The sequence below is a fragment of the Artemia sp. Qi Xiang Cuo genome, chromosome 1 (assembly GCF_049724085.1).
Source record: "Artemia sp. Qi Xiang Cuo chromosome 1, ASM4972408v1, whole genome shotgun sequence".
NCBI lineage: Eukaryota > Metazoa > Arthropoda > Branchiopoda > Anostraca > Artemiidae > Artemia > Artemia sp. Qi Xiang Cuo.
In genome coordinates this window covers 89,911,739-89,939,020 of record NC_142794.1, presented here as the reverse complement: position 1 = coordinate 89,939,020, position 27,282 = coordinate 89,911,739, and the positions used below count along the sequence as shown (strand labels likewise).

General features: G+C 35.3%; 1 protein-coding gene across 1 annotated transcript in view; it reads left to right on the top strand.

The window, feature by feature from the left end:
* The window catches only part of LOC148956901 (uncharacterized), a 36,747-nt gene extending 12,093 nt beyond the window's left edge, over positions 1 to 24,654 (top strand). The window contains exons 2-5 of the mRNA XM_089096792.1: positions 7,746 to 7,879; positions 10,859 to 10,976; positions 20,133 to 20,260; positions 24,473 to 24,654. Coding sequence (XP_088952918.1) covers positions 7,746 to 7,879; positions 10,859 to 10,976; positions 20,133 to 20,260; positions 24,473 to 24,565 — 473 coding nt within the window. The 3' untranslated portion in view covers positions 24,566 to 24,654. The remainder of the gene's footprint in view (positions 1 to 7,745; positions 7,880 to 10,858; positions 10,977 to 20,132; positions 20,261 to 24,472) is intronic.
* Positions 24,655 to 27,282: the final 2,628 nt, after the last annotated feature.

Sequence of the window (27,282 nt, the reverse complement as noted above, 5' to 3'; positions counted from 1 at the left end):
GCAAACAAATAGAATCAGACACAAAAACAGAGAAAGACAGACACTTTAGACATTCAAACCAACAAAGACAAATATTTGGGCTTGCAAACACCAACCCAGACATACAAACAAATAGAATCAGACATGTAAACAAAGAAAGACAAACACTTTAGACATTCAAACCAACAAAGACAAATTCTTGGACTAGCAAACATCAACCCATCCATGCAAACAAATAGAATCAGACACACAAACAGAGAAAAACAGACACTTTAAACATTCAAACCAACAATGACAAATACTTGGACTTGCAAACACCAACCAAGACATGTAAGCAAATTGAATCACCAACATAAACAGAGAAAAACAGACACTTTAGACATTCAAACAAACAAAGACAAATTCTTGGACTTACAAACACCAACCCAGACATGCAAACAAATAGAATCAGATAGACAAACAGAGAAATACAGACAATTTATACATTCAAACCAACAAAGACAGATACTTGGACTTGCAAACACCAACCCAGACATGCAAACAAATAGAATCAGACACTCAAACAGAGAAGAAAGACATTTTAGACATTCAAACCAACAAAGACAAATACTTGGACTTTCAAACACCAATCCAGACATGCAAACAAATAGAATCAGACACACAAACAGATAAAGACAGACACTTTAGACATTCAAACCAACAAAGACAAATTCTTGGACTTGCAAACACCAACCCAGACCTGAAAAAAAATAGAATCAGACACACAAACAGAGAAAGACAGACAATTTAGACATTCAAACCAACAAAGACAGATACTTGGACTTGCAAACACCAACCCAGACTTGTAAACAAATAGAATCAGCCACAGAAACGGAGAAAGACAGACACTTTAGACATTCAAACCAACAAAGACAAATTCTTGGATTTGCAAACACCAACACAGACGTGCAAAAAAATAGAATCAGACACACAAACAGAGAAAGACAGACATTTTAGACATTCAAACCAACAAAGACAGATACTTGGACTTGCAAACACCAACCCAGACATGCAAACAAATAGAATCTCACACACAAACAGAGAAAGACAGACACTTTAGACATTCAAACCAAGAAAGACAAATTCTTGGACTTGCAAAGAACAACACATACATGCATTCAAATCGAATCAGACAAACAAACAGATACAGAAATAAACTTTATATATTCAAAATAGAAAAGAAAAATATTTTTAGTTGCAAATACCAACTAGGAAATGCATAAAAATGGAAACGGACAAAAAAACAGAGAAAGACAGACACCTTATACATTCAAACTAACAAAGACAAATACTTTGACTTAAGAACACCAACCCAAAAATGCAAAAAAATAAAATCAGACACACAAACAGAAAAACACAGGCACTTTAGACATTCAAACCAACAAAGACAAATACTTGGACTTGCAAACACCAACCCAGACATTCAAACAAATAAAATCAGACATGTAAACAGAGAAACAGAGAAAGACATACACTTTAGACATTCAAACCAACAAAGACAAATTCTTGGACTTGCAAACACCAACCCGGACATGCAAACAAATAGAATCAGACACAAACAGAGAAAGACAGACACTTTAAACAGTCAAACCAACAAAGACAAATACTTGGACTTGCAAACACCAACCCAGACATGTAAACAAATAGAATCAGCCACATAAACAGAGAAAGACAGACACTTTAGACATTCAAACCAACAAAGACAAATTCATGGACCTGCAAACACCAACCCAGACATGCAAATAAATATGATAAGACACACAAACATAAAAAGACAGATACTTTAGACATTCATACCAACAAAGAAAAATACTTGGACATGCAAACACTAACCCAGACATGCAAACAAATAGAATCAGACACACAAACAGATAAATACAGACACTTCAAACATTCAAACCAACAAAGACAAATACGTGAATTTGTAAAAACAAAACCAGACATGCGAACAATTAGAATCAAACATGTAAACAAAGAAAGACAGACACTTTAGACATTCAAACCAACAAAGACAAATTCTTGGACTTACAAACATCAACCCAGACATTCAAACAAATAGAATCAGACACACAGACAGAGAAAAACAGACACTTTAAACATTCAAACCAACAAAGACAAATACTTGGACTTGCAAACACCAACCAAGACATGTAAACAAATAGAATCACCCACATAAACAGAGAAAAACAGACACTTTATACAATCAAACAAACAAAGACAAATTTTTGGACTTACAAACACCAACCGGGACATGCAAACAAATAGAATCAGATAGACAAACAGAGAAATACAGACAATTTATACATTCAAACCAACAAAGACAGATACTTGGACTTGCAAACACCAACCCAGACATGCAAACAAATAGAATCAGACACACAAACAGAGAAAGACAGATAATTTAGACATTCAAACCAACAAAGACAAATACTTGGACTTGCAAACACCAATCCAGACATGTAAACAAATAAAATCAGACATACAAACAGAAAAAGATAGGAACTTTCGACAATCCTAAAAACAAAGACATATACTTCAACTTTCGAACACAAACACAGACATGCAAAAAAATAGAATCAGACGCACAAACAGAGAAAGACAGACAATTTAGACATTCAAACCAACAAAGACAGATACTTGGACTTGCAAACACCAACCCAGACATATAAACAAATAGAATCAGACATACAGATAAAGACAGACACTTTAGACATTCAAACCAAGAAAGACAAATTTTTTGACAAATCCAAAAAATTGGAGGGTAGGGGGCGCCCTTTGAGTTTGGGGATAGGGGACCTTTGGGGGGTTTATGTCTCTGCTGGTTAGGATCGTTGGTGCTTATGATCCTTGAGGGTTTGTACTCACATACACCTTACTACTTGATTTGCAATGATTTCTAAGGTTTGTTCTGAATTTCATTATTAAAATTCTTTTCTTGCCATCTACATCTCTCTTAGTATCAACTTTTAGTATACTATAACGTTAGACTCTATTTTAAACTGACAACACTGTTCAAACACCACTTGTGTATTATACAGAACACATCGGAGAGGTAGAGCTAGGTCAACTTGCAATGTCATTCTATCATCATTAACCATTTTCATAGATTTATGTTGTCTCAAATTTATAATAAATAAGGTATGAATTAACATGCTCTTCAGGGTTACCTTAACTCTTAATCACTTTAACCCTTTTTCTCCACCTTCATACAATCCAACTCGCAAATACTATCTAGCTCTGTTTTTTTTTTCTCTATTATTCCATTAATATCGTTTGTATAGTCCAATTCGTGAATCCCTTATCCCTTTTTGGAAGTGTCAATCAAACAATTTTAGACGTGTTACATATTTAATCAAACTACTCTCGAGTTAAGGCAATTGTCCAGAAAAAAAAAATCAGAAACCGCTCTTGATAGCACATAATTCAAAGAAATGGAACAGTGGATAACGCAATTTGACAATCTCTAGTTTTTGATTTAAAAAAAACAAAAAAAAAAAAAACAACCATACTCTCAAAACATGCTCGGGCACTTTATAGGTTCCTAACTTTTTTTTTTAAAATGTCCACGTGAAGCTACGCTGCACATTCTTGTGCAATTCATATCAAAAACAAAAAAACAGTCTGATTATCTTATACACACTTGACTATAGTTTCAAAACGTGTTTGAGCAGTTTATTGGTTGACAGATTTTTTTTTAAATGTCCACGTGAAGCTACGCTGCACATTCTTGTGCAATTCATATCAATAACAAAAAGCCAGTCTGATTATCTTATACAGCCTTGACTATAGTTTCAAAACATGCTTGGCCACTTTGTAGGTAAAGGATTGGTCACTTTTTACAATGCGAACGTCAAACGACACTGCATATTCTTGTGCAATTCCTTGTGCAATTCAAAGTGCGTACACTCTTACTACTTTTGTCTTCACTTATTTTTGTCCACTGGTTGAAAATTACGGTCGTATTTTTGGCTATTAAATTAATTGTATTTTCTTGCTTTTTTGTCAAACGTAATACGACTGTCGAATCGTTTTACATTAATGATAACCCTACCCTCCCAAACGGTGTTATCTACAAAATGACCATATTGCGAAGCAACACTAGATATAGCGGTTACGCTAAGTTTACTATCACCTATTTTCGTTCTGCTAATAATGGAATAGCACTGTCGGAACCCTGAAATGTCTTTATCATTGTGGCTTCTCGTCACTAGGCACTGCTGAACTAACGCCACATCCATAAACAACGAAATGTTTTATGAACACCGACCTAGAGTGTGTTCCAGAGTGTGTTCAATTAAATTGCAATTTAATTCGTATTTACTTCAAATTTGATACGAATTAACTGCCGACCTGGAACAGTTTATTAACTAATGCCTTAATATGCATTGTAATTTATTATTAAAACACGAGTAAGTTTAATGAGGAATGAGTAAAATATGAGTTTTGATCCCTTAATACTCATTAATTACTATTAGATTGGTCATTTGCCTCCATTATACCCACTTTGATCATGAATTTTCAGAGGTTAATTTAGTAAATGTGCTAGTTTGCCGTATTCACAAACATTTAATACAAAATTTGATTCCAATTCAATTTTCGATCGTTCCTGCTGTTAATTTACTCTCATCTGGAACGAAATATTAAATTTTTATTAAATATTATTAACTTTTCGTCTGACCGGGAACACGCCCCTATTTTCACGACGTCTTTTACGACACTTTCTTCTGGTTTCAATTTAGTCAGATTCTTAACTTTGGCAAAATACTCTGAACTTTTTGCGAGGAACGCTAAAAATTGTTTTTATAAGTCAGATATTGACAGTTCTTGTGTGTGTAATTTTTGAAAAAACAAAATTGAAAAAGCACGATTTTATTGTATGACTCATTAATATGTCCAAATCATAAAAGTTAAATTTTAATACCATCAGGTGTCATGTTTTTTATGTAAGTATCCTTCTTCTGCACTTGGGGTCTTTGTCTAATGTTAGTTCTATTCAGCCCGTACCTTTCTTAAATTTCCATTTCTTTCGATAACAGAGCCAGAGCCAGAGCACGTGATTGGAAACCCGCGCTCCAGGGTTTTCGGGCTGAAAGCACTTATTGCTGATATTGCGGCAAAAACTTCAAAATTGTAAAAATAAAAAATAGTGAACACATGTTAACTGTAAATACCTGTAGCAGTTTTTCATTAAGTCATTAACCTCAGTAATTCATTAATAATATTAAAAAACTAATATTCTTTGCAGTTTCTAGATATGTAAGTTAAATAGACAACATTTAACCTATAAGTATGGGCAACATTAAAACTTAAAACCAACAAGTACTAAATTAAACAAGTAAATTTAAACTTAACCTGAAAGGAAATTTCGACAACAATAGACACATTATTGGCTTTTCACGCTGATTCTAAGGTTTTAGGTGTTCACCCCCCGGAAAATCTCCTAGCGGAAAAAACCGGAAAGTGCCCCGCCCCCTCACAAAAAATAACCCGCAGCAAATACACTCCCGCTGACAATACGCCTCGTGAAAAATACCCCCGAGGAAAGTACCCCCCCTGGCGGAAAATACCCCCTCGATGCCTACATTTTTCATTGTTGTTTTGTCCTGTGCTTTCCTTTCTTTTTGGTTACGTTATAATTACTGTATAGTCACTGATTAGCCCTCCATTCCTTCCACCAACCCTCCGACCAGCCATGTGTCAAATATAGCGCTTATTGCAGTCTCATTTTTATATCAGCCCATCTAATGTCTGGACATGATAGCTATAGGCTACAAATAATATAAAAGTTACTCATTCTTTTTTTTCACACTAACTTTATTTTGAATCATTAACCAACAGTTCATGGTAAATAAGTCCGAAAATAATAGAAAACTTGACAAGAAAACAACATGAGCCTAATAACCAAATATTGTACTTTAAGCTGTAATGGAGATTTTCTTATGAATAATATTTTTGGGGTCACTTCCGTTTAAATCCTCTATTCCCCGACCTTGTACATAGTCTACAGCTAAATTTTGACTAACTTAGGAGGGGGGTGGTGTATTTTTTATGGTATGAATATGTTATTTAGGGACAGTTCTCCCGATAAAATAAATTATACCACAATTTCTTTAAATTGTTCTATTTTTATCTCAGAATTAGCCTTCATACAGGGTTACTAAAACTGTTCAAGCATTAGAAGTTGTAAATGTAGGCCTAGATATTTAAGCAAGTTTACTTGGCTATCCCGAATTTGAGCAGAACATATTTTCAGTAAAAATTTTTTCGCCTGTTTAACAGCTTTGCGAGACCGTAATAAGATCCTAAAATTGCAATTTGAAATATTACGTCCACTTAAAATATTACACAGATGAAGGGACCAGAGTAATAATTGTGAGGGGAGTGCTTACAAATACAATCCTCAGATAAAAAAGAAAAGCACTTAAATTTTACACACCAACTGAACGAAAAAATTTAAATGGTAAGAATTCCTGGCAAAAAAGATCAATTCCTTCAACATATTATGCCTCCAATAATTAAGTATTAAACATTAATACAGTATGTCCAAAACCAAAAATAGCAAAAGACAACAAAATTTAAACTTATGATTCGGCTTTCAAAACAATTCTACTTCTTTAAAAGTTCAATTTAAAAACCCAAAATCCAAGTGAGCGTTCAACAACTTCAAGTAAAATTCAAAGCTAATTTTGTCAAGATTGTCTTGACCACGAATGACCTAAAAGTAAGAATGTTATAGCATTTGGAATACTGCATTCGAAATGGTTGAATCTAAATGCAGGAAAATGATACTTTTGTGAAAATATGAAGAACTGTCTATACTTAAATTGTATCATTCTGGTTCTTATGCAAAGTAACACAGGAGACGAAAATTAACGAACAAGAGAGTAGTGAAAAATTATGGTATGTAAAGTAACGTTTGCTAGGGGTAGTCCCTAGGGTTGACACCGTGATTGGTTGATTTTCGGGGAAATTTCGGTGATTCGGGGAATAAAATTTTTTTGGGGGAGACACATAGATTTTCGGGGAAATCCCCGAAAATTCGGGGATAGTGGAAGCACTGTAAAGATTGTCGACTGAACAGAAGTTTGAATGGAATAAAGTATCTTAGTTGTAGAGATGGTGCAACTCAGCGCTTAATTCCGAATGCTCCTTACAAAACCCAGAGTCACGACAGTAAGCCTGCTGATTTTCTTTTTACAATGTTTTACCCGGTTTTCATATAATCCGTTGGAGAATGGGATAGGTTATAACCACTAGAAAAACTTTAATAGATCTTGTGCCTTACACAGAACTGCCCCACCACTTTATTACTCAGGACAAAGATAGAAAAGAAGTCCACATTAATCTCGTTTAGAAAACAAACAGTAGTGAGAACCACATATAAACCAGCTTGTCGCGGGCCATGTGCCAGGAATGGAGACATGCTCAGTATCTTTTTACTAATTTTTGTGTGTCTGTTGCGTTTGTAGCTGTGTGGGATTTAATCTTTGTCTTTTTGTGTCTGTGTTTCCGTGTATAACTCTGCTTGTGTCTGGTTCAAGGGACCTTTTTGAAAATTAAGGCCTGATAGTTTAATATTTGGGTTTAGATCACCCAACGCTTCTTTAAAGGAATCTTTTCTTCCCCCTCCCAAACCAGAGCCTGTTGCTCATTTGTCCCTTTATATCATAACGTGAAAACTAAGCGTGAAAACTAAGGATTTAAATGAAAAGTGTATTTTCTTATAGAGATTGGTAATATATGTTTTTCTACCGATTTGGAGAAAGTTACAAGACACGAGGCCGCAGTTTTAAAATCGGCAGAAGACCAGTTGAGAAGGGATCATGGTACACCTGAAGGTAGTCTTGCATCTATAGCTCAGGTATGATTAGAATTCTGATTTTAGGTTCTGCATCTATGTAGTGATCGATCAAAATTGGCTTTAATAATTGTCCATGTTTCAGTTCAGTCCACACATATGCATTGATTTCTTCTAGTTCTATTTATACTATCATCATGATATATATGTTCTATTCTTGTTATCATCAATCACTTCTTAGATCATATGCTCTCAAACCTTATGCCCATGCCACATTATAGTCACACTTGTCAATAAAATCAAAATTACGCACGACAACAGCGCCAATTACGTTCGTCGTTCGTAATTTCTCGAGTTGAACATCGTTCAACTTTCAAACATAAATTTCTTGACTGACCAATCAGAGTCAAGGTCCAAAGCACAATTTTTCAAACTAGAACAGATGGAAACTTAGAACAGCGGTTTTTTTCTCTGGGAGAGGAATCTGAAAAAAGGTAAGAAGATTTAGTATTAGTAGCGAACAGTTGGACACAAATTACTGTTGTTGCCAACTCTTTAAAGTAGTTTCTTGTAATTTTAATTTTTTGCTTTTTAAATACAAGTGTGACGCTAAAATCAAGAAAATTGCCATGTCATTCATGATATATGACTTTCTTTATAGATAGATGTGACTATGATGTGGCACGGGCATTAAACTCGGTGAACCAGAAATTTATTCTCCTTGAAATTAAACATTATAGCTGAAAGAGAACTGACTTCGTTAATAAAAAATCAGTGAAATTTAAACTTAAGAAAAATGCCGGAATTTTCTTCCAAACTTCATCCTATCCAAACAAAAATGCATGTCAGACGTTTGCCAGACATATCAGCTATCGTAAAGTCAGCTATAGCAAAGACCCGAGACAAACCCTCATGCCTAGCCCCTCTATCCTCATCCAAAAAGGTCATATTGAGTCGGCACACCTCGAAGGTCCAGCAAGGCTCGAAGGCATGGCTTTGTATTTCAGTATGATTTCAGTATGGTTTTCAGGTATGATTGAGATGTGGCAACTTGTTTTTAAAAATGTGGGAAGAATTCAGGATTTATAAGAACTGCTGCTCTTCCCAAAATATTCTTCTAATAGTAGATGGATTTGTTTTAGTACAATTGTGAGCCCAAGCCTTGTCGTTGAACTTGAGACAAAGATGTATCGCAGAAGATTCATATGGAAATAACACTTATTCAAGAAAAAAGCAATTTTTTGAAAATTTCAAGTCTGTTTCTTTTGAAAATTTTAAAAACACCAAGAAAAATTGTGTATTAAAGGATTAAACTTTTTAATATTTCATTTAAAGGGCTCATTTCCAGTCGAGAGCCTTTTTTGAAATGTTTAAAAAATAATACTGACCAAAATTGTCACCGCTATATTTGCATATGTATCACGTATAGCATTTCCTTAATGTCAGTTTAATTGGCTTCAAACCATTAGGTCTGTTGCTTTACCATATATGACACTACTAAGAGAGAATAAATTATTTTTATCTTGCTCGTATGTAAAAAAAAAATTAATATGTTGAAATTTATAAAACCGACAAAACTTGATTGAAACTGCAAATAGAATAGAATAGTAAAGCCTAAACATTCGTGTTAAAAATCCTGAGACCTTTGTAAAAAAAAAAGTCCACAAACAGTCCAAAATAAAAGAGCTAAGATAAGCAAAGAAATTAAAAACAATATCAGTGTTGATGCCATTGACTTGGTAAAGAGCGATGTATCCAACGTATTTATCCCACATACTTTTAACGCAATGGATAGTCTTAAAAGCTAGTGATGGGGCTCATACGTTAATAATAGCCATGCTAAACCTTGTTTAAACCGAAATAATGAAGCACTTCTCAATATATCTGCAAAATGTCATGCCTCAGTACAAGCTTATAGATAAATCCTGACTCGGTTTAGACTCGGAAATAAATCCAAGCAATAAATTTTTGGTAACGGTATCGAAGATTTAAGCCAACTTCAAAATCTTTTATCTTCCAAGGAGTAAAAATTGTGCATGTATGTATGTGTGTGTACATGTAGTCTTCTCAAAAATACATTGGTAGTTTCTTACGAAAATTGACCCACTAGTATTTTCTGGCTGAAAAAATAAACGATCTAGATCAGGTAAGACTTTAGGAGAATTTATTTTTTCCCAGGGGTGATCGTATTTAATCTATGATGACGTCATAACATATTTTTTCCGCTGCACTGATACTGGAACATAAGACAGAGCTGTTTAAGGGCTCATTTGAAAGGAAATTGCTCTATCTAACGCCTTTTCTAGTTAACAAACCATAATATTAAAAATATATTACAATTTTCATAATTGCCAATGAGGTAAGCTGGTTGAATTTTAGGAAAATTCGTAAATAGGTGCCACAGAATGACAGGAAACATCACTTCCGTAGCACAATGCATTTGTTCACTGAAAACAAGCACTAGAACTTTCAATTTCAGTTTAAATGAGCCCTCGCTCAATCTTTTTGGAATTTTGTTTCGATGCGATTACCCTAAAAAAACAATAAACCAAACAAAAATAAATAAAGAAAAGCGTCCGTGATTTTTCTCCTGAAAAAACATAGCAAAATTCTATATCTTATAGATAGGTGAATAAAACATATACATTTGGGTTATCTAATATGCTGAATGCAATCATGTGATTTTCTAAGGACCAATCGCCTTTTTGGGACTGTTCACTCTTTTTTTTAAAGCCAGGTGGAATTTCTCAGGCTCGTAGCTTTTAATGGGTAACATTAACATTAATGAATTTTATGTATTTGGAATCAGAATAGAAATTCAATTTGCTGGTGCATTAGTTGTTATCTAGACTCCTGGTTTTATAGTTTTTGTTACTATTGGCCGTAGTTGTTTTTCACTCGTAGTTGATAAATATAAGTGATTGATTTCGTTCACTGTCCAATCAAAAAAGTTTACCTGATCTTATATATCGACATTGATCTATTTCCTCTGTAAATGGAAAGGTGGCATTGTCTTGTAAATTGTTTATACCTTGCTCGTAGGTGGCTGCAGATAGAAATCGCCCTTTTGGAAAAGCTGGTCAGAGAATGTCAAAACCTCAAGTATTTTTACAGCCCTTGAAGACTGAAATTGACCGAGAAAAGTGCATAGGAAAAGAAGGTAACAGACTGTAGTGCCTATCTAAAGTTATTTGTTATATTATTGATGTACATTATTTATATTACAAATTAATTTAACTTTCAAATAGCAAAACATCTTACATAATGTGTTATTATGTTTCTTTCGGCCAATGCTTAGAACAAATAGTCGTTGAAGCTTGGAAGAAAGGTTTTTATTTTTATGTCATTTATGGGTGCATTTTTCTTTTGGTACATCCACTTGCCTTCGAGTACTCTGAATAAGCAGTATGCGGAATATTCCCCCGAAAAACCCAACTCATAGAAACCCCACCAGGGAAAATCTCTCTGGGCAATTTCTTCGGAAAATACCTTCCACGGACAACTACCCCAGTCCCTCAGAAGATTCCTCCCATATTCCAAATTGAGCAGCAAAGAGGAAGATGTGACAAATAAAAATAATGAAGAAAAGATAAGCATTTTTTAAAATTTCCATCTATATCCAAAAGTAGAAATTGGTGTATATTAAGAGGGATATTGAAAGTGCTTGGATGGCAACCAGCCCCAGCTTTGCCTTGTTGATGTCCCTCCTCTAAACAGTCATCTAAATTTTTGCCATTTTGTGCAAAACAGTGAAATTCCTAATAAAAACTCCTCTGGGGATGCTATGCCCTTTGGGGATACTCCTCCCATAGCCCCTGATGCAAGGGTTGTAAATTATGTAATTTTGCTATTGTTTACATGCAGGATTTATTCTTGGAAAAGGGGAGAATGTAAGAGTATCCGTGTGTCCAAAAAGACAAAGATATTAAGATGAAAAGTGCAGGGCATGTTGAGGAGGACATTGCAAAGTGATTGTTTATCAACCGCCCTCCCATCCTAGTTTACTTTAAAATCTTTTACATCTTTAGTTTACTTATATATATATATATATATATATATATATATATATATATATATATATATATATATATATATATATATATATATATATATATATAAAATATATATATATATATACGTGTGTGTGTGTGTGTGTATATATATTTTATATATATTTTTTTTCTCGAAAATGGCTTCATATGTTTTCGGGATTGGCATCCTGGTATATTCTGGCCCAAAAAACCAATTTAAAAAGGTTAGAAGTTTGAGAAAATAAATTAAGAGCCTTTATTTTGGGAAAAAAGAATTTATGTGAATGACATCATTTTTATATACGTCAGTATTGCAATGACGTTGTCACACTTGTCACATGTGGAGATATTTAAGATTTTAAAGTATGGAGAATTTAATATTCAATTTCTTTAAGATTAAAAACTTATAATTGCAAAAATTTTTGCATATATTTCAATAAGGGATTACAACAATTTAAAAACCTTAAAAAAGAAATCCAAAAGTTTGAAGCTTAGTAGAAATCATTGTTAGAAATCGAACTTGCTGTAATAATCAAATATCTTTGAATAGACCAGCATGAAAAGACATTTAATTGCGTAAAAAGAAAAAAAAACCTGAATTGCAAGAATATTTGTATAAATTTTAAAACGAGATTACAATAATTCAAAACCCTTAAACAATGAAACCAAAATTTGGAAGTGTAGTAGAAGTCGTTAGACATTGGACTTGCGGTAATAATCAAATATCTTTGAAAAGACCGCAGTATCAAAAGAAATTTAATTGCACAAAGAGCAAACAAAAAAACTGGTAATTGTAAAATATTTGTGTATATTTTAACAAGGGATTACTACAATTCAAAAACCTTAAAAAATAACACCAAAAGTTTGAAACCTAGTAGAAATTGTTGTTAGAAATCGGACTTGCTGTAATAATCGAATATCTTTGAATAGAACAGTATGAAAAGACATTTAATTGCATAGTGAGCCAAAAACTGGTAATTGCAAAAAATATTTGTAAATATTTTAACAAGGGATTAAAATAATTCAATAACCTTGAAAAATAAAACCAAAAGTTTGAAGCTTAGTACAAATCCTTGTTAGAAATCGGACATGCTGTAATAACCAAATATCTTTGAATAGATTTCAGTATGAAAAGATATTTATTTGAGTAAAGAGCAAAAAGCTGGTAATTGCAAAAATATTTTTTTTTAGTTTAAGAAGGGATTACAACAATTTAAAAGCTTTAAAAAATAAAACAAAACTTTGAAGCTTAGTAGATATCGTTGTTAGAAATTGGACTTCCTATAATAATCAAATATCTTTCAAAAGATGCAGTATGAAAAGACATTATATTGCGCAAAGAGCTGAAAGCTGGTTATTGCAAAAAATATTTGTATATATTTTAACAAGGAATTACAACAATTCAAAAACCTTAAAAAAGAAACCAAAAGTTTGAAGCTTATTAGATATCGTTGTTAGAAATCAGACTTGCTTTAAGAATCATATATCTTTGAAAAGACAGCCGTATGACAAGACAGCAAATTGTGTGCCGTTAGAAGGCAAGCGACAATGAGAATTCATATAAAGAAGCCTGCCGCCTGCTGAATGCCAGGGTCCGGCGGCCGGTAATTGCAAAAATATTTGTATATATTTTAACAAGGAATAACAACAATTCAAAACCTTAAAAAAGAAAACCAAAAGTTTGAAGGTTAGTAGATATCGTTGTTAGCAGACATGCTTTAATAATGAAATATCTTTGAATAGCCAATAGTATGGAAAGATAGCAAATTGTCTCAATTTGTCTGTGGCTAGAAGACAAGCGACAATGAGAATCCATATATAGAAGCATTCCGCGTGCCTAGCGCCAGGGGCCCGGCAGCGAAGCTAACGTATTAAGGAAATGAAATGGTGCTATATATATATATATATATATATATATATATATATATATATATATATATATATATATATATATATATATATATATATATATATATATATATATATATATATATATATATATATATATATATATATATATATATATATATATATATATATATATATATATATATATATATATATACAAATATGACGTATGTATGCTTTTCAAATGTGTTCATAAATGTGACGTCACTTATGTAAATAATTTTTTTTCAAAAATTGTGGCTTTTAACGAATTTTCTCAAACTTCTGACCTATTTCGATCGTTTATTTAGGACAAAAAATCCCAGGATACCAATTTTCCCGAAAAAATATGCGGCCGTTTTCGAGAAAAAAATAAATAAATACAAAAATACACAATTATTGCTCGCTTATAAAGATAGTATATATCAAGCAGTTCGTGGTAACGAACTTTAAGAAAGGAGCGATTCGACTCAATAGTAACCGAGACACTGAAAATGGAATTTTGATATCAATAAATACATCAAAAGATTCAGCTTATTAAGCTGATTCCAAATATATAAGATTCATCAAGTTTAATGATACTCATCAAAAATTACGACCCTAAGAAAATTTGCCTAATATTCAAAATGGGGGAGGGGGGCACCCCCTGATATTAAATGAATCTTAATGAAAACCACTCCATCAAATGCAGCGCACCAGAGAATCATACTGTAGAAGTTTCAAGCTCCTACCTGGAAAAATGTGGAATTTTGCTATTTTTGTCAGAAGACAAATGACAGATGCGTGTTTATTCATTTTTTTTCCGGAGGTGCTTGTATCGAAATAATGGTCCTAAGAGATTCGGAGAGGGTGAATTTGAACGGAAATTAAAAGTTCTAGTTCTCTTTTAAATAACAAAAAAGATTGGAGAGCAACTGTGCGCCCTTTCACGCCCATTTCCCCCCATAAATATCTGATCAAAATTCTGAGATCGGCATTTCGTTCATAATTGTTGAAAAATCAAACAACTGTGTCCCTAGAGGGTAAAACGACCCCCCCCAAGTCCGTGGGGAGAGGCCTGTAAGCTATGGCATTTATCCGATGTTTAAGTATAATATTTATTATTGGTAAGTATGCTGATATTTTTTTTGGGAGGGGGGTGTTTGTGGTGACTGTGCATGGGGTGAATCTCTATAGGGAGAATCTTCCTTGGGGAGAGAGATATCTTGGGGGAGAGGATGAATATTCCAGGGGAAATGTTACACTGAGGGAATTTAGTATTATAGTAATATATGAAATTCTTTTTCATTGTCGTACATTCTCTTGGCCAAATTTTTCATGCGGAGATGTTCTGGGGAATTTATCCAGAGGCTTTTTTCGGTGTGTTTTGCTTTCTAGGAAATAATTTCCACGGAAGGGGTATTTCTTGAGTGATCGAGAAACCGATCATAGATGAAAGTCTTAATCAAATCAAATAATGCTAAGGAGAATTTTCCAGACTGAATTATCCACAAGCAATATTACAGGGAGAGGGGATTCTCAGCGAGGATGGAACTGTCTTCAGGGAATATGAAGGGGGGGGGCAGTTTACTTTGAACTAAATTTCAGCAGAGGAGTATTCCGTGAGGGGGAGGGGTATTTTTCTTAGAGGGTGAGCCAGATTTACCTGTATTATTTGAAAAACTAACAGTAATTATTCCATTTATGAAGGGTTTCCCCTCCTCAATACCTTACTCTTTACGCTAAAGTTTAATTATTTACTAAAACTAAACACGAGAGCTATTTAATTAGAATGTGAATCTTTTTTAAAGATGCTAACAGCTTTAGCGTAAAGAGCGAGGTATTGAGGAGGGGCAACCCTTAATATCAATCAATCAATATCTTTATTGCCCAAAAAAGCACACAAAATACCAGAATACCAGAATTAAAAATGATTTGGTAAAACATGTAGATGCTGCAGCAGTTATCACTTGCATGTAATAAATTTTGATGTAACCATGCGAGAAGAAGTCGTAACTACAAAACCAATATCGGATTTAATATCAACTAGAATATCCACTTGTAGTGACTCATAGCGGTTTTCTAACACTGGATCAGGTGAAAAAAATCACTGGTGAAATAGACAATCCTGTCACTCTCACTTGGAAGCTCTGAAGTGACACTTTTTGACTTTTTTCCCCCAATGAATCTTCAAATTTCATTTGGTTTAGTTGCAAGACGCTCGCTCCTGCAGTCAATAATCTCAGCTTGGTGATTGACAAGACACATAGCAAAACGACCTTTGGTATATAACCGTAGGTCATTAACGGCACCAGATTTTGGCCGGTTGCAATCATTCCATATTTGGTGCCAAGACTTTGAGGATTTGCAACTTTGCTGTAAAGCCAAGTATTTACCGACCAGCCAGGTATTTCAAAACCTGAACGAACTATACGTACAGGACCGGCAGAACGCATTGTATCTGTGATTTCACTACAGTAAATGTTGATTAGATTTTTTTTGTCTGACTCGATGAGGTCCGAGGATTGTTACAGCAGTTGGAAAGTGGTCTTAATTTTGTCAAGTGTGGCATCAAGCTCCGCTTTGTATACAACAGCATTTATTTTCTTCCAGTCACATTTGAATTCCCACTTCCGTTTCTTTTCGTTTTTTTTTTAAGAGAACACTATCAATAACAAACTAGCTGGAGATTGGTAAATTATCCGATACCGATATGCTAAAGTCGACATGGCTTGAGCCATTAGCAATCACGCAGTTCGAGCAGAGCATGACTCACTCTGGAGTTATGGATGTACGTATACGAACGGTCATATGGGACAACATACAGATTGGATAGAGCAGACAGAAGTATTTGAGATGTTGAGTGATCTGGTAGGCCTACTAAGACGTTGCAGTTAACATCCCCGGCAAGGATAACACGAGGAGATGCATAGGCACACTGCTGCAAAGATTTAGCAAGCTTCATTGTTGCACGGGAGAACTTTTCTTCGGAAGCCAAGTTCTTGTAATCAGTTGGTAAGTAGCAGCAATATACTATCAGATTTGCAACTTTTATGCCAAGGAAACACTCGTTTTCGACAAATATTGATGGAGAAAGGTGAGAACTGATTAGTATCACCTGTCTGCCAGAAGGTCTTCCTCTGCCCTAATTCTTAACTGCCACCCCGTAAAGGCGAGTTTTGTCATTCACTTTTAACAGGGAAAGCGAGTCGGCTGAAAGGAAATGTTCTTGTAGACACAAAACGTCGTTGCAAGACATCAAGCTTTCAGTGGGAGTCTATTGACTACACCGCCATTCAGATTCCAGGAACACGCTTTTAGCTTAGAGTTGATCATGGCTTCATCATTAGATTTTTGGCTACGGGGCACTTAACACAGTACCACGGATGGTGTGTCTGCTTACAGAGAGCACACGTCAGTGCAGCATTGCAGGGTTTATCTTTATTGTTCGCATGATTGCCACAGAAACGGGAACGGTGAGTAGCGTTTTTACAGTTTTTAGCAGCGTGACCGTACTCTTGGTACTGAAACACCACATTGGCAAATACCGATACGTGTCTTGTCGGAAGCTTCCGTAGCTCAGACCTATAGGGTTGTTCCCTGCTACTTGTAAATCGTCCTTATTTTCAAAGACAAGCTTGTATGAGCGAGTTGGTTGAATTCTCTCAAATTTCGTGCAATTCCTAATCATTGAACATAGATCGTTCGGCGAAACCTCATCGGGAATATGTCTTATAATACCACAATGAGCGGGAGTCTTCAGCCGAGCATCAGTGTCTGTAGCACTGTTTAGCGCTTCAGCAAGAGACTTTGCTGCATCTTTGTCATCAAGTATGACGCGCCACTCTTTGCTAAGAGGCCCTAGGTTCACTATATGGGTACAGCAATCATCAGCAAGGCCCTCAAGATACTCCTTGCGACTGTCAGGCTTTTTGAGTCGTTTCAGAGATTGTTTGAGAATCACAGAGTAAAAAGGTTTTGCTGTACCCGGAGGGTTTTTAGCATTTGCACCCACAGCTACACTAGTTTTATTTTGCGCCGGTCTGAAGAAGCTTAGGTGGTCAATCAGATTGTCCACAGTAGAATGAAGCTCATTTGACCTGGCAAGTCAATGTGGCTGTAACCTTCCCTGAGAGTATGGGTGCCTCGTCAGGCTCATAGATAACAAACTTCTCTCTTTTCGTCATAAGTCAAGATGACTCACACCAGATCAGCAACCATGTTCTGGGGCTTAACACGATCTGTAGACGTAACGGCTAACTACCATAATTCATCCTTTGCCTTAGTCAGCATATCAGTTTTGAAATACTATATTGCCTTCGCCACTATTTATACATACTTGTTACTCGCTTTGATTGCTCGGAAGACGAAGTTCAAAACCAGGCTATAAACCAAGTCTGGCTTCATACTGCTCATTTCCGTGTCGGAATGAAATGGCCTCTGACGCAGTAAGCAAAGTCAGTGGGCGGTTAGGTTCAGATGCAAAATCACAGAGCGTAGTCCAATCAGAGTGGCTGGGAGGGGAAAAATAGTCATCAGAGAATACTGAAATCACACAGGAAGAAGGGAAGCAATTTTAGGGTAACTGAATACCAGCGGCTACAATACGGCGCTTCCGGGGGCTCCTTTCCCTCTTCTGCTTTTTCCCAGTAAAAAATCAGCACCTTAATGATATGGGAACAAAGATGGCACTATATGAAATTGGTGTCGTAGATACCGTCCCCGTCTACTTGAGAAAAAAAGAGGGCGCTGGTGCGAATTCCCAGAGAGAAAGACCTATTCTATGAATTAGAGAAGATTTCTCAATTTTATTTAACTATAAATCTATCTAGAGGGTACAAATAAATCTGAAAACAACCTCAAAGTAATACAATAGCCTTATCCCATTAACAGCCAAGTCTGCATTAGTTGAAACACCAACAGAAATTAAATATTTTTTTTAAGTTTTAATGTCGCTCCTTGCTTTCAGTTAGAAAAAAATATGTTTTTTTAGTTAAATATACATGTAGTACCGGAATGTAGTACATTTAGTATCTCCACGCGGCAGGTTTTTATTTATTGATTCTCATTTTTAGTTGTCTTGGGCCTTTTCTTGAGGTCATGACGTCACCACAGATTCAGTACAGCCACTCTTTAAAAATACGAGTTCTTTCTTCCGCCCTTCAAAAAGTCCTGACCTATTTAGATCGTTTTTGTGACCAATCATGGCAATTGCTTATTTTCAAGCTGTAGATTTCGTTGTCCATTTTTTTTCATCTTTACCTCAGAACGCTTTTTCCACGCCTTTTTCTTTAGCAGTTTAGATTCAAACATAGTCTCACTTAATTTCTTAAGGCGTTATAGATCATAAAATATGTATTTTCCAGTTTCCGACCACAGATCACTGTTTAAAATTTCGTTTACAATTCAATGTCGTTCTCTCTGTTGTTTTTTCCAAGCCTTTTTCTTTAGCTGTTGCGATTCTCACTTTCACTGGTTTTCTAATCACATCTATTTGTGCTTGATTTTCATCAATCAGCCCGTTAAAATTTTTAAATGATCTTAAATTAGAATTGACGCCTTTGTAAAATTATGTTTATTTGTCAGTGGACCTTTAACTTTTGCCTTGGCTTGTCTTTTGTTATTATAAAAAACAACACCGAACCTTTCTTTTCTTAACATATGTATGGTAAACATTGATGACCTTATCCATGTCAAAATCCCATACCCAATTATCATAACTAACACTTTCAATTTTGGCGCATTTTGATTCTCGCTGTAACTTATCTTCTAACCCCATTTTTTTCTTCATTTTGGATTTTCAATACTTCTGAAAAAATACAAATGCCCTAGGCTTTAGCTACCCTTATTGGTCTAATTTTACATGATGATATAGGTTGTATATTTGTTAATTGTTCAGGTGATGGGACAAGAACTTGTTTTTTTCAAATAATTATCATTTGTTAAACATGTAAATTTTCGTTTTTTGGGTCTTGTTTCATTTGATAGCCCAAGTTGTTGATTTTAATCCATTTGTGAGTTTAAAGTGAGTTTAATTGTGAGTTTTTAAACTAAAACTAAACATGCTATATAATGCACACTTCAGCTTCCAGGATTCTAGTCCCTGTGACCTTCCTTCAGACCAATATCCTAAAATTGAATTACAAAAACTACAAAATAATTATTTTTGCTTCTTTTTTGTATTCTTTGGTTCTCTCAAATTGCTCTATCTCAAGGAACATGTTGAAAAAAAAAACAATAGCATTACAAGGTGTCAAATAGGGGTATAATGGAAACCTCAACAAGGTAAGTAGCTTAATTTTTATGTCACCTTTCCTGCCAAATAGGTCCCACTTTGTTTTACTGCGTTTAATGATAATTTCTAAAGTTATTTTTATTGAAAATACCTAAAACATTTAAATTTCCTTTAAAATTTTCAGATCTAGGCCATATTCATATACAGGCAGACTTGGAACATATTACAGAGCACGAAGCTTCTGTCTTACAGAGTTTAGAATCAAAAATGCATGGAAATGCCCCAAAAAGAGGACTTGCCTCTGTAGCCTGGGTGAGTAAATTCTAAATAGGTTATAATTTATGCCTACGGAACTTCTCTCTTGTGAATGAATCGAGTATATTTTTAATGGAATCAAGTTAAAATAAATTATCGTCTGAAACAAATAATATTTACGATCTAAGTCAATTTTTACCAACTGTTCATCACAAAAATTTGATGAGCATTTTTCGATTAACTCTGTCATAGTAAAATCAAATATTTTAATTGGAGTAAAATACTGGCGTCGATTCAATTACTCCTTCCTATTTGTCCTTCACAGAATGATAGCTTTTTTTAGAAATTATATTTTCTTCGGAGGCGATAGACAATCTCAGAATTAATTTCAAATAGTTATGTTTTGATCGAAGCTAAAATAACACGTTCCTTCATTCCATTATAGTTTAAATTTGTTTTCTAACGTAGATTTTGTTTTGCAATATTTTTGTTTTTGAATTAATGTGATTCTTTCTTTTACTTATTCCAAACCTTTTGCTTTAGCTGTTTTGAGTCGTTTGTCATATTGTATAATTTTCCCTGCAAGATAGATACACAAACAATAAGATAACCAATGGAGAAATGACATAAAAATTAGTTGCTCATTAAATACATATATTGTCAGATGAAACAAATTGCTATTCAGAAGCATCATGTGGCGGCAAAGATCCACCGTGTGTGAATTGCAAAAAATGCACTATTGGCCAATAATTGTATTTTATTTTAATACTATCACTTTCATCTAAGCCGCTCTTTTGAGTAATTCCTTAATAATCTTCATGCTAAATTTGCTTCTCGTGACAAATACAAAGGTTTTATGGTTTATGGTCTAGACACACCATAAACAAATTCTCCTTCAGAAAATTAGTATTGGGAGAATTCCTGTATTCAAATAATACGTCAGACACTGGAGCACGCCTTCAGCTTATTTCTTAACTGTAAGTAAACAGTGACTACTGTAACAATTTAATAGTTGGCGTGTGTTGACAGCTGCCCACTTTCTCATATGGTCTACGTCTGCGTTTTACACTTAATTTGAGGGTGCCTTTGTTTTAGTTATAAGACACTTATTTGTAAGTTACTTGTTTAGCTCAAATTTAATATTTCTTCAGATTTCAAATTTCTTCCTTTGATATTGTGACTCTATTCCAGCTGTTGTCTGCTTGCTTGTTGATCTAAAGATAGTTTCTTCTTTCTCGCAATTATTACAGATTTCTAATTATTAAAGAAAGTACTTACTTAGTACTTAGGTCCTTCTGAGCCATCTGGGGCGCATAGGGTATCGACGAAGCCTCGGTAAATGTCACGTATTATCGCTTTGGCAAGTACATCCTCCCACTGGGGTTGTAGTGATGTGTGAGCACTGCGTAGATGACGATCGTACGTGCATCTGAGCGTATTTCTCGGTTTTCCCCTCTGTCGACGCCCCCACGGCTACCATTGTTGAACCTGGTTCGGGATTCTTGAGTCCTCCATCCGAAGGACGTGGCCAAGATAGCTTCATCTCTTCTTCTTAATCACTTCAGTAATAAGCGGCTGGCCAGTTTTTTCTGCGGGCTTCAATGTTGCTGACTCTTTGACGCCAACCGATATTAAGCACGTGTCTCAAGCACATATTTTTGAAAGCTGTGAGTCTTTTCTCTGTCCCAAAATCGAGTTTCCAGCACTCACTGCCATACAATAGCACGGACAAAACGTTACTATTAAGAAGTTGCAGCTTTAGTGCAAGCGGGTACTTCTTTGATTTCCATACTGGCTTAAGTTTGTTGAAAGAAACGTTTACCATTGACCTCAGCATTACTCTTGACCTCATTTTGCACCTCTTCTGTGTAATCGACCCAGCTTCCGAGGTATATCAATTCATGGACTTCTTCGACTCTACAATTTTTGTGCAGGAGCTCGACTGGCGAACCTGTCAAGCTGTGAGTCTTCTCTGTCCCAAAATCTAGTTTCCAGTACTCAATGCCATACAATAGCACGGACAAAACGTTACTATTAAGAAGTTGCAGCTTTAGTGTAAGCGGGTACTTCTTTGATTTCCATACTGGCTTAAGTTTGTTGAAAGAAGCGTTTACCATTGACCTCAGCATTACTCTTGACCTCATTTTGCACCTCTTCTGTGTAATCGACCCAGCTTCCGAGGTATATCAATTCATGGACTTCTTCGACTCTACAATTTTTTTGCAGGAGCTCGACTGGCGAGCCTAATGTTGCCATTGATTTAGTCTTGTCTATGTTGATGTTTAGGCCAACTGTCTCCGCTTTAACGCTCACTTCATTAAGGAGCTCCTGGAGTCGCTGCTTTGTCATTTCCAGATGTGCCACATCATCCGCGAAGTCAAAGTCTTAGTGGATTTTATTTCCAACTGTTATTCCGAAGCCAGCCGTTTCTCTCAAAACATAGTCCATTAAAATTAGAAATAAAAAGGGTGATAAAACACATCCGTGTCGCACTCCTGATATAATTTTGAAGCATCTAGTTGTTCCGTTCTCTGTCTTTATATCCGTATTTTCATAAAAGGCCATGATCAAACTTATTATTTTCTTGGGGAGACCATAATTCTATAGAATTTCCTAGAGTGTGTCACGGTCTATGGAATCAAAGGCCTTTTCAAAATCAATGAAGAGCATGTATATTTCGTTGGACCAATCATTTACTTATTCTATCAGAGTCCTGAGTGTGAATATGAGATCAAAGCTAGCATACTTAGTCTTCTTAACCTTCATTTTCCATCCTATTCTTGCATCCTGGACTCGCAAAACCTTTAAAAAAAATTGATTCATTTTGCTAACATTTTCATCTAGGATGCTTAAATCATCAGCATAATTTAAGTCTAGGAGAATTTTACTCCCCAAATTAATTCCGTGTTCTCTCATTGCATTTGCTTTGCTTGTTAGGACGAAGTCCATCAAAATAATTCATATAAATAAGAATAGGACGAAAACCAGCTTTGACCCTGATTTAATACGAAACCTACTAACTTTATTTTCTACCTTAACCGCAGCAGTGTTATTCTCGTACACAGCACTAATTACTTTAATGTTTTTATCAGATACACCATACAAGGAGAGGACCTTCGATAAAGCTATTGTATCAGCTGAACTCGTAATTACAGTGAAGTTTTCAGTCTTCAGTAATACATGATGATAATAAAAAAATTCTCCCCAGTAAACATATGTTAAAATATTCGAAAGCACTCACATTTGAAGTAGAAGGCATATCTTGAGTTTGTTTACCCATTATGTTTCAAATTCCAATTGAATACTGTTAATAATCTTCTATTCTCAAGGCCTTTTTATACAAAAAATCAAGTCAATAAAACATGTCATTCAGGTTGTTTGTGTAATAGAGAGAAGCAGTCAGCTCTCTTATAGCGAGCATGTAAATTATGTTCCATCTGGACTATGCTAATTATATTCCATATAGAGTGTGTAAATTATGTCCTCACGGGAATATGCTAATGAGGTGTGCATCTTATATCCACAATGTCCATTAGGGGGTACTGGCCTCACATCTATAGAAGATCTGGTTGTCAAGGAGGATCATGACTGGATCTGGTTGCTAAGTAAACCAGTTATGGAAATTTTGTCCCCGCTGGAGTATTGCTTAGCACACTACTAACCATGATTGTTTACTTGGTTGTGTTTCACCCCGAAAGCACGACAAGGTGAAAATATAACCTAGTAATTGAACTAATAGGAGGTTCCTTTCGCATATTGGCTATTTACATAACTTAATGCCCTTACCCAAGGAGTATCATAGCTTATAAGACCTCTGAAAGAATTTTCTTCAACTTCATTGGCGCAATGATGACGCTTAGGACTCCTGGGACATAAGATGGTAGATAACCTGTTAATAGGTAGTAACTTATAATAAAGAAAGTCTCTAGAACCTGTGATCAAAATATGTCCTAAATTGTACTAACATTCGTTTTATATACAGGAGCCAGGAAAGAAAAAAAAGCACGTGAATACATATCATCCGTAATTAAAACAACACTGTTGTGCTTATGGATTTATTTTCTGCCTTCCCTTTGTTCGGTAAGATAGACAGCTGCTTCTTAGATAATGTGGTTTATGACCACCGTTGACATTGGAAGTTAGCATAAATTATCGAATAATTAGGACAAACAATATGTTTGGGTATTGGAGGGAAATTTGTTTGGGTACTGGGGGAAAGAGTGCTTATTACAATATATTAATTATTCAATTAAAACCACTTTTTTTCAGACGGCTATTTCGACTAGATCTTCACAAGCTGAAAATCGTAAAAAAAGCGAAGAAGGCACGGAAAATGCTGTTCAAACAGGCAGATCCGATTGATTCTGCTTTCGTTTCTCGAAATATTCAATATTTTTGTAAATTTTTGACTTTGACCTTTGTTAGGCTGACGAAAAATAAAGAAATCTTAATAGAAACTCTTACTGAAGAGATAAAGATACTATACCCAGGTTATTCTTGAAGAAACCCCTTTTCTCATAAAAAACTTTGAAGAATATTTTTACAGTTAATTTTTGAATGACTTAATAAGGTTATATGCAGTGTCAGTACAACAGCATTGATCTGACAAAGTTATGGTGGGTTATCTATTTATTTATTCCCTAGTCCCCCTGTATGGAAGTGATGGCCTTAAAAACCTAGGAGGAATTCTTTAGTCAAAAATGAAAGTTCTGTTGCAATTTTATCTAATAAAAACTTAATGAAGGACAGCAAACCCTTCTACTATGCCCTGTATAACCTTGAAAATCCCCGCCTCCCCCTTCAATATCGGATTGAAATGACTCGATAGCCATTTCACTCACAATACTAGTAAAATGGTATGGTAAATATAGCCATGCAGTTTATATGGTCCAAACAGCCCTAGGTTTGAGGATAACAAATTAAGCAAGCTGCCTAATCGCCTCTTTCTGGGAACCAAAAATAACTCAGTTTTATTTACCAAATTGAAACACAGGCCACAACGTAAATGTACTTTGATTGGAAGCGACATTTTATTTCTTCTCAAAACAACAAAATGAAAATAAGGTGAGGTGCCTTCTTTTCATGGACTAGGGGGTACGCTGGCCAATCAGAAGAATAGTTTATCAATGACGTGTGAAACTCAATTTGGAAGTTTTCAGAGAGCAAAAGCAATGAAAAATAATTAAGTCTGATTTTATGGCGACTCAAACATAATATTAACGTTATTAGCTAACGTATTTTCTTGGTCAGATTTAAGTTTAAACAATTAGTGCACTTAATGTACAGCTGAAAACAATTTGCCTTTTTAATAGCCAAAAGGGATTGGAAGGCAACTAACACCTCTTCCACGCCCACCATTTCCCCAAGCATATCCAATCAAAATTTTGATATAGACATTTTGTTTAACGTAGTTTAAAGATGTGGAAAATAAGTCTTTGAGGAGGACACTCACCCAACAGCCCTCAGACAAGGGTTGTAAGTTATGCCCTGAGGCCATGTAAAGTTTTTATAGAAAGCATTGTAGTAGAAACTTTAAAAAGGGCTCATTTGATTAGAAATTCAAAGGGCTAGTGCCCTTTTTAATAGTCAAAAGTGATTTCAGGGCATCTACCCCCCCCCCCTCCATGGCCACCATTCTCCTAAACACATCCGATTAAAATTTTGAGATAACCATTTTGTTCAACGTAGTTGAAAGTTCTTGAAAATAGGTCTTTTAGGATGATAACCCCATCAGAGCCCACAGGGCAAGGGTTGTAAGTTATGCTATGGGGGTATATGAAGTTTTTATAGAAAGTGTTGTCGTAGAAACTTCAAAAAGGGCTCATTTGATTGGAAATTAAAAGGGCTAGCGCCCTTTTTAATAGTCGAGTGATTGGAGGGCAACTAACCCACTTTTCATGCCCATCATTTTCCCAAACACATTCAATTAAAATTTTGAGATAGGCATTTTGTTCAACGTAGTTGAAAGTTCAGGAAGTTATGAATTTGAAGGTGACAAACCCCCAACACACCTCATGGAAAGGGTTATAAACTATGCCCTGGGGGCATAAAAGGTTTCTATAGATAGTGTTTTTGTGGAAACTTCAAAAAGGGCTAATTCAATTGGAAATTGAAAGGGCTAGTGCCCCTTTTGATATCGAAAGTGATTGGCGGGCCAGTAATCCTCCTCTCCCGCTCATTGTTTCTCCAAACACATCCAATCAAAATTTTGAGATAGCTGTTTTGTTCCTCGTAGTTAAAAGTTCCGGAAATTAGGTCTTTGAGGATGATAAACCCCCAACATCCTTCAGAGAATGGGTTGTAAGATATGCCGTGGGGGTATATAAGGTTTTCATAGAAAAGGTTGTCGTAGAAACTTCAAAAAGGGCTCATTCCATTGGAAATTGATATGTCTAGTACCCTTTTTAATAGTAGAAAGTTATTTGACGGCAATAGCCCCCCTCTTACGCCAATCATTTCCCCAAACACATCCAATCAAAATTTGGAGATAGCCATTTTTTTTCAACGTAGTTGAAAGTTCTGGAAATTAGGTCTTTGAGGATGAGAAACCCTCCACACCCCTTAGGGCAAAGGTAGTAAGTTATGCCCTGGGGGCATATAAGGTTTTTATAGAATCCGTTGTTGTGGAAACTTCAAAAAGGACTCATTTGATTGGAAATTGAGTTATATAAGGCTTTTATATAAGGACATATAAGGCTTTTATAGAAAATGTTGTCGTAGAAACTTCAAAGGGGGCTCATTCGATTGGAAATTGAAAGGGCTAGTGCTCTTTTTATACTCGAAAGTGTATAAAACATATAAGTATAAAATATATAATATGTAAGTTGGAGGGCAAATATCTCCCCTCTCACGCCCACCATTTCCCCGAACACATTCAATGAAAACTTTGAACATTTTGTCAAAAGTGATCGGAGGGCGAATGCCCCTCCCCCACGCCCATCGTTTCTCCAAACACTTCCGATCCACATTTCAATATAGCCATTTTGTTGAACATAGTAGATGGGTCTAGAAATTATGTGTTTGAGTATGAAACCCCCCTCCACACACACACACAGCCGTCAGGGCTAAAGTTGTAAGCT